A 9,340-nucleotide genomic window follows, 5' to 3' on the forward strand; every position below is an offset into this window, starting at 1 on the left:
ATGAAACAGATCGGCGGATCGGATCAGACAGATCCATGAAGTCGCCGTTGCAAATGTTACCATTTTCGCAGCGTCTTTGCCACGGATGTACTGCGCGTGTACTACGTTCATCGAGATGTTACGACGCTTGTCTCACGACCTTCGCGACCCCACCGCGTTCTCACCGCGTTCCAGGTCAGACCATGGCGACCACAGCACGATGTCTGGCGTTTCCACCACGCTTATACCCCGCTTATGGCGACCTTGACGCGCTCTGGGCCCATTTTCCGTCGCCGTAGCAGCGCAGTAACCAACTGCAGCTGATAAAATCTGCCAATCGTGCCTAGACTAGACCCCTATTGAATTCCAGTAAACCAGTTATATATAATGCTGTCCTTTACGTAGGGCTGGACAGCATCACATCACATGTCTGCTCACCCATACGTCCTTGCCAGCAAGTTTGCCTACCATCACGTGAAACATCCAGGTACGATACACCTTTTTACGTTCACTTTCTTAGGAACAGTTTATGCACTCCAGGAATTACATGAAGGCTAGTCGATCGCTCTAGTAGATAACATAACATAAGATATCCTTATCATAATTTTGTCGAGATAAATTACTAATGTAAACAGTGTAAACAGTGTAATGACGTAGATATCGAATTATTTAACCTAGTATAAAACCTAGCGACACGGGTCGTATAAAACGTAAGCAGATCACGTCATAGGTTATTTTAGTAGCAGCCAACGCAACAAGCGAAGGACGCCACCCAGCCATCCCGAGGAACTGAGTCACTGGAACACGAGTAAAAGTTATGACCCACGACGGCAGAGTGACAGTTTAGTACCTATAGAAGGACATCACACCTTGATCTCGCATGCCGACTCATGAAGAACAAACAACGAACGCCGCCGACAAATGTGAACTATGTGAACTATGAGAACATGAATCGAACTGCCGCGATTCCCACACCAGATTCAAGAAGCGTCCACAGCTTCTCACCTTCAGTCACCCATAAAATGTTGAAGATGACGACACGTCCTGCACCACCATCGTCACCACCATCGTCAACAAGGCCTTGACCACGCTCGGGCCACGCAAACCTCCAGAAGCATAAATACCGACTAATTTGGACAGAAAGAGAGAGACAGTTCCACGGTGCCTGACAGTTCACGACGCCGTCAGCACCGCGCTGCTCTTACCTGCTCTCGTCACCACGCTACCGTCGCAGGGCTGCCAACATTGGGTGATAGGTGAGAGTGAGATGCGAGGGAGCGAAGCGACAGAGAGAGGGGGGAGTGAATATGGTTTCCCCCCTCCCACGGTAGGGAGTTTTTGCATTTTATAACTTCAATTTGTGCAATTTGGTGCATACTAAAGTGACTGTTTTCAGATAATGTAAGATTTATTTTGCTGTGCATGAGATATTTCAGCGTTTTATTCATGAAGAGATATTCATGCGTGAGATATCTCAGCATTTTTTTGCTGTGCGTGGAATATTGTAAGATCAGCGTGAGAGCGTGAGATTCGGTCAATGCGTGAGAGTTGGCAGCCCTGTCGTCGCCGCTGGACATCACTGACTGAGGACCTGCCTGCTGCCTGCGACCTGCATGACTCCACGCTCGTAAATATGAACTGCATTTGTAAACCAGTCGCTTGTCTGTATGTCACATTGTGCATGGTGTATAAGAATTAGATGTTAGCCTGCCTAGGCATTGTTGACCTGCGTAGTATTTGTAACGCGTATTTACTTATTGGCCGGCGTAGCCACCTATGTATTGTATGTAATTGTCATTATGATGTTTATTATTAAAGAATAGAGTAACCATAGTAATTCTGTGGTTATAGCATTATACTGTCTGTGGCCTAAGTGCAATAGCACACGTATCTGTTCAAACGAACCTGGTCACACTATACGATCAGACGTATCTATACGTAGCACACACGAGCTTCTTTATAGCGGTGGCAACAGCCAAGCTGAAGTATTTAGCTTCACTTAAACTTAGTATGAATTTGCACATTAAGGTTAAACTTCATGCTTTGAACTTTGGACCATACTCACGACTCAGTTGTATCTACAAATACCACTAGCAATCAATAAACACAATCGATCTAAAATTACTACAGAGCCCTTTTCCATTAGCTTTAACATTAGAAAGCAACACTGATATAACATCTACACTTTGCGATGTGCTACGCTGTTAATTTCCACAAAACACGTAGAATTTCATGAAACTGAAAGTCGGGTGACTGACTTATAGAACTATATGGGGTCTACCACTGTGCTAGCTCCAATAAACGGTATTGCTAGGGTTAGAATACCCCTATATTGACGTGTATATTGACGTTAGTCACACAGCCTGGTCGGGTTACCGCTGTGCCTGACATCACACATCCTACTTTTTTAATGTAGCTTAATCTGCTGCTTTTTAACGAAACACGTACGTGTAGCAACCATCGTTTGACGTTTTTTTGATGATGAGATCACACAGAGTACAGTTAACTTAGGTAAGCTTAGCTGTATGAAGACAACAAGTAATATTTCCAAAAGGCTAGCAGCACAATAAAATTAAAGATCTTGTCAAAACTAAATGAAATCACATTTATGCCTTCAGCATGATATCACCATTTACAAATATGAATGTACTAATTCTAGCCGCACACTATCCGACCCGAGCGGATCGGGAGGCTTACGATTGGATCGGGAGGCTTAAGTTTAGCTCGGGCAGCTTAAGTTTGGCTCGGGAGGTCATTTTGGCCCGATTCGAATTTTGAATCGAGAGTGGATAGTGTGCAAGGGTTTACGACGCAACTCGGATAGTGTGCGTGGCCATCGACCCGATCGGCGAGCGCTGAAGAAAATTGACCAATCACAGACCAGCGCTATGGGAACCGCATTCGGTAAAAATAGCGGGAAAACACACCCGACCCTTAGTACACGCTGAATCCGCTTGGAACGCCACGAGAGTGCCATGGTTTGCGCCAACCTTGAGTCGTACAGTGTGCGGGGGTCTCCCGATCAATCGGGAGCGGGTCGTATAGTGTGCGGGGGCACAGTGCTGTGCACAGTGCAAAATCGGATAGTGTGCGGCTAGCATAAGGCTACTATAGAACAGGCAACTTGATAAAACATAGATAAACTCTAGTATGATAGTACCACAGGATATTGCAAATCACAGCTAAGACACAGCAAAAACAGAGACAGAAACAAAGCAGAAACTGAGAGGAAGAGAGAGGGCGAGGCAGGCAGACTTACAGACATACAATTACATTTACACACATACAGACAGACACAAACAGAGAGAGAGAGAGGGAGAGGGAGAGGGGGAGGGAAAGAGAGTCAGAGAAAGCGGAAGAGAGAGAGAGCAATAGAAAGAAAGAGAGAAACAGATTGAATGACATAGTGAGAGAGTGACTAAGAGCGAAAGGCGGTAAGAGAGAGAAATACAGGTAGAGAGACAGCGAGAGAGAGAGAGATACAGGTAGAGAGACAGCGAGAGAGAGAGATACAGGTAGAGAGACAGCAAGAGAGAGAGAGAGAGAGAGAGAAAGAGAGAGAAAGAGAGAGAGAGTGAGTGAGTGAAAGAGAGAGAGAGAGAGAGAGAGAGACAGAAAGAGAGAGAGAGAGATAGTGGGAGTGGATAAGAGACATGGAAAGAAAGGAGGAGATGTATGAAGGAAGGGAGGAGACAGAGACGGGGAGAGAAAGGAAGCATATACCTGCCCTAGCCCAAGAAGCACTCACCTTGATCTCATATATGCCATCGAGTTTTCCAATGTTTTCCTCGATGGTGTTGACACATGACTGACACGTCATGCCCTTTACAGAGATGACTGCTACATTGCCATTAGTTGAATGATTAGCGAATTCCTTGTGCTTGCTTATATTTTCCATGGTTTCTGATGATTAAGTAATAACACTGCCTCTTGGTTTCTACAAAGAACGAAAAATCTACATGTATACACTGTGAATGAATAAAATATGTACTATTTATAGAATGTACTATAAATAATAAAGTGTGTCGTTGACCGAAATACAAATAACCAAGACATGTTACGTGTACGGTGCAGGCAATAAACTGCAACTCATAAATATCGTGAAAACTCTACACTTACTTTACTTTACAGCCATTTACTTTATCGCACCAACTGACCAACATACAAAGTATACAGATAAACACATATTATATGCCATGCAATGATACACCACTCACAAGACATGCCGCTACATTATACAGCATACATCAGATGGACCGTAGACATTATAATCACAGGCACTTGGAACGTTTCAATAATAAAACGATGGTGAATTAACACGAAATGTATTTACAACCAACGTCTTAATGTTTATCTACTCTCTTTCGCCTAAAGCCAATTTCACTGGTCAATCGGTGAATTTGTAACAACACTCGGAATTCAAGTCACATGGCGCAATATCACGTGACTCCAACAACGAATCGCAGAATGGTAGGAATAAAAGTAAATTTTATGGCAGCCGTGATACCATCAGCATCAACAAGTCAACAAACCTTTTGCTCGTATATTGAGCTTAAAAATGCATATATATTCGAGTGGAAACTTGCAGTATTCATTGGTGCAGTTCAACATTGGAACTATTCTGACGTATTTCTTGGAAACAAGGGCCTTGGGGAGGGGGGGTAGTTATGAATTGTTTACATCTGGACATTTGCACGTAAGTTGGAACCTGTTCCAGGAACCACGGTTCCTGGAATTTCTGATGTGGACCACACTCGTTACGTTGACCTTGTTCTCCAAAAATCCAGCTGGAATAAGCCATTGTCTGCACAGCGTTGTGTTTTTCCATGGAAGCTTTTACAGCCTTTGACAATGCATGTAGATGGCATATTTTATTTGGTTTTTAAATAAGAACCCTGTCTCTTTGTTAAGTCCGCTGTCTTGGAATTAGTTGCGATCAACAATGATCACGGTCTGAACATGAAACAAAAGAATGGGTACATAGTATCAGTTACAATCCTCTATCTCCCCTCAAGTCTTTGGCGCGAATAGACTGACGCAAATGTCAATAATGTGACAAAGACTGAACAATCCGAAATAGTGCAGTGAACAACAAACAACTGGCATGAATGACGAATCTTGTGAACAAAACTATGAAAAATCCATGTATCAAAAGTCAAACATCCGTAGGAACATAAACACAGGAACGCGAAAAACATTGTCAGTTTGAATGCTGAGATCACATGGAATAGTCAGAGTGCCAAGCAGGCTGCTTGGTGCGACGGGTAGAGCGTCTCGGTGCTGTAGCAGGAGGGCCAGCCGGAGGGGCACTGACGGGTGCAGGATCCGGAATCCGGCGAGAGATTGCCGGGGGTGCCATGTCGGTTGATGTCGTTGCTGGTGAGTCATGCACAGTAAAGGGGACAACTGCAGGGAGAGGAAAACGCCTGTCGGTAGAACCATCATCGTCCAGCTGGGGTGGCAGAGGCATGTTGGCAGGCGGCACCGTGTTGCAGTGAGGAACGTCAGCAGAGCCAGTGGAGCGTGGCGAGACATGATGAGACGTTTGACGGATTTGACAGCAACCTCAGCGCGGCAGTTGCTATGTGGATAAGCAAAGGAGGAGAGTCTATGATGGATGCCCCAGTCCTGGAGGAAGCGGCGTGTAGTGACTGCCGTGAATTCCGGGCCACCATCCGATGCAAGTTCATCCGGGATTCCGAAGGTGACGAATGTCCGACGTAGGCATGAGATAAGTCCAGTTGCCCCTTGAGTGGAACTCTTTGAGCCAGTTTGAGTAGCGGTCCACTACAACCAAGTAGTTGCAGCCCTTGTAGTTGAAAAAATCTGCACAGACACATTGGAAAGGGTAGGCTGGAAACAGCAACGGGGTTGGTGGTGCGCTCGGGTTGGAGGGTGCAATCCGATTGCATTGGTTGCACCATGCACGGAGAGCCGCAATGGCAGGAAAGATGCCTGGCCAAAAGATTGAGGATTATGTCCTGGCAGTCATAGAGGTGACTCCTTGGTGCGCAACATGGAGGTGGGCCAATACTTTCTCCTGGAGAGATGGTGGAATAACAAGACAGTCCTTGTAGAGGATGACCCCGTCAACTGCAGAGAGCTCATCACGGAATTGGAAGTATTCACGTAGGGGTGGAGGGAGTTCATGGCGGAACTCTGGCATGCCAGCTTCGATAGTGCCAAGCAGTGCCTGCATGTTGTCATCACTAGCTGTGGCAGTACGGACTCTGTCACATGTGACTGACTTCAGGTGGAAGGACTCCAGGGCACACATAGCAGAAGAGTGTGCAAACTTCGATGGTGTCCTCGTGCGGGGCCAGCGTGCGGAGGCCCGCCATGAGCGATGTGGAGTGCAGGAACGTGGCAGGTAAAGAGATCGTCGCGATGTCATCGGGAAGGTACAAACCCTCAGGCGCACCAGTCGGGTGTCGAGAGAGGCAGTCTGTAGTACGGTGTCTGACGCCTGGGACATGGACCATACGAAACTTGTAGCGCAGGGTTTTCTCCTTCAAGTTCCTCAGGCGGGGGTTAGGGATGTCCTGTAGGGCACAGTCAGTAAAGATCTTGAGGAGGGGCTTGTGATTGACTGCTATGAGGTCCTCATGCTGTCTTGTATCGGTACCTGCCCCATGGAGTGATGAAGGTGGTGAGATGTCTGTCCTCTGGGCATATGGGTACGCTATGGTATCCGTTCCATGCGTCGAGTACTGTCTTTTTCTTCCTGTGACGAACGGAACTGGCCTGAATAAAGGGTGATGGTGTGTGGTGTGTCTCGCGGGTAGCGTGCACATCGAGGGCCTAGAAATCAACCGTCCGACATGGTTTACAGTCCTTCTTTGCACACACCACCATCCTGTGGCACCAGGTAACAGGCTCCCCGATGGGTACTGGTTCGAGCACACCCAACTGAACATCACTATCTAAACCAGCCTTGACGGCATCTCACCAGTGGAGTGGAACAGGCACTGGTGTGTGATGTGCGACTGGCTCTGCGTCAGGGTCCACCATCAATTTCATAGGGGGCTGTCCATTAGTGGCAAGGGCTGATACTCACACGTATTAAATGTGCTTGATTTGTAGTAGTCAAGTAGATACTGTTGCAGCTTCACATGGTTCGCCTCAGTCGCAGGGAATGGCAGTTTAATAGGGGGTGGTGGGGCTGTTGACGCCGAGGGCAGGTACAGACTGTTCCATCAGAGGCCTCCTTGAGGGTGGCTGCCGTGTCCGGTTGGTGTGCCCCTTGTGTCATGCCGACTGTGGGGAAGCCTTCCGAGATGATCCCCAAATCGATGCAGGCCGCTTTGCTGACGAAGAGCTTATCGGAGATGTCTGTGATGTAGGTCCGTTGCCGTGACTCGACAACATGACCGAGGGGATCTTTGCCGGATAAGCAGAGAGGGGCGGCTCCAAGGATCGTGATGCCCCCATTAGTCGCAGTGTGCATCGCCATGGTGACTGGGATGAGGTTTTGAAAGCGTAATCCAAGGCGATGGACGACCTTCAAACCAGCAAGGCAGCTTTGGCATCCAGTGTCTGCCATGGCTGGTATGGAGCAGATCTTCGAGGGGGATGAGAGGCCGAAACCAAGGGCTTCATAGTCATCAGGAACAGCTTTCACGGTCACATCAAGGAATGGCTGAGGTGTCATTCTTTTCCTGTGCCATGCTTTGGAAAGGTTATCACACACGTGGTGGGTGATGGGGAGGCCATGTGGTTGCCCTAAGTCACGGATGGTACAGAGGGTGTCGAAGATAGCACCCTCGTGTTCGCCAGGGATGGCTGACTGTTGGTGTCGTGGCCTGCCCTTGCTGCGGCAGACATTCTCCATATGATGAAGCTTGTCACAGTGTCCACATATCTGTCCATAGGCTGTACACTGCGTCTTGCGGACATGAGCTGGAACGCTCCGTCCGTGCCCCTTCTTACCGCAGTAGGCGCACACTTTCTGCTTCTCCTTGAAATGTGTCTGTCTGGTTTTCCGATGGGAGCTGCTGGCTGCTTCCACCGCGTGTGAGTCCAGGAGGGAGGAGGCAGAGCGTTTCCCGGCCTCTCTTGCCTCAATGAACTGGAAGACATCTTCCAAGCCCATGTCCTGGTTGTCTCCTAAAAAATCAAGCTGGATTTCAGAGTCAGCAATTCCCCTGGTAAGCACATCCCGCATTATTGCGTCGGTGTAGTTGACATCGGCAGCGCAGGTAGGGCATTCAATGATGAATTTGCAGATGTCTGCTTGATCCCGCAGACGGGCTCCGAAGCTGCGAACTGTCTCATCTCTTTCTTGACGCATGTTGTGGCGTGTCACCCGAGCAACCATTGTATTCTCCTCGCGCATGGCGATCTTTTGGATGGATGACAGTACCTCATCCTCAGTTTTGTTGCAGGGGTCGAAATTAACGGTATCCCGATATCCGCAGGATAGTAAGTTCTTGTGTTGGATACCAGATTTGATGCTTGGTATCCCACCAGGATAGTAAAAAAATAATCGTCAAAATCGAGATAGTGGTTGTTTAGTTATCAACTTTATGCGCGATCTGAGCTTGCTCAGGCACCCTTACGCCACACTAGCGTTATACAGCAGACATAGCATATTTGCAAGATATTGTTGCAAGAAGCCGATGTTGATCATAAATGTGATGTGTATACATTGTATCAAGCGAACCAGACAATGCGTATAGACAATACGTCTGCGGTGTACTGTGAAGGTGTATGTAAAATGAACGCGAGCGATGAGAATTTTGAAGGCAAAAAATTGTTGAATTTACTATCCAAAAAATGGAATACCAGATTTCAATACCTGGTATCCCAAATGGATACCATAATAAAAATATAATTCCGACCCCTGTGTTGGTGAGGCTGCCACCAGCAGCTCTTGTGAGATCCTTGCGTAGAGGTTCATCGCAGCATTCCAGGAGCTGTGCAACCTTGTCCTTCCCGGTAATCTTGGTGGCATCAGCGTAGTCAGACCACCGTGGCTTGAAGTACGCCCATTCCTCGCTAGTGCCAGCAACAGGAATCATTGGTCTCTTGACCTTCTCGACCTTGGCAGCTTGTCCATATGTGTGAATTGCGCTGTGGGCAGTGAGGAGTGCGGCAACGATAGCAGCGTCGAGGTATGGCGTCTTGTAGTCGCAGCCGGGGATTGGGCAGTTAACAGCAGGCATCTTGGTAGGTCTACCGTGATCATAAATAAGAACCCTGTCTCTTTGTTAAGTCCGCTGTCTTGGAATTAGTTGCGGTCAACAATGACCACGGTCTGCACATGAAACAAGTGCCGCGGAGCGACAGCGCTCATCTAACGTCTACTGCGGTGACTCTGTGGTGGAGTGGTGGGATTCTAGTAAACCCTGTTAGTCCCAAA

General features: G+C 47.6%; 1 protein-coding gene across 1 annotated transcript in view; it reads right to left on the reverse strand.

The window, feature by feature from the left end:
• LOC106815582 (copper-transporting ATPase 1-like) overlaps positions 1-9,340 on the reverse strand; it is a 46,176-nt gene that overhangs the window by 34,468 nt on the left and 2,368 nt on the right. Inside the window, 1 exon segment of the mRNA XM_014820060.1 lies at positions 3,728-3,916. Within this exon segment, the coding sequence (XP_014675546.1) occupies positions 3,728-3,877 (150 nt within the window). The 5' untranslated portion in view covers positions 3,878-3,916.

This window comes from Priapulus caudatus, unplaced genomic scaffold (genome assembly GCF_000485595.1).
Source record: "Priapulus caudatus unplaced genomic scaffold, Priapulus_caudatus-5.0.1 Scaffold29, whole genome shotgun sequence".
In the NCBI taxonomy this organism is placed as follows: Eukaryota; Metazoa; Priapulida; class Priapulimorpha; order Priapulimorphida; family Priapulidae; genus Priapulus; species Priapulus caudatus.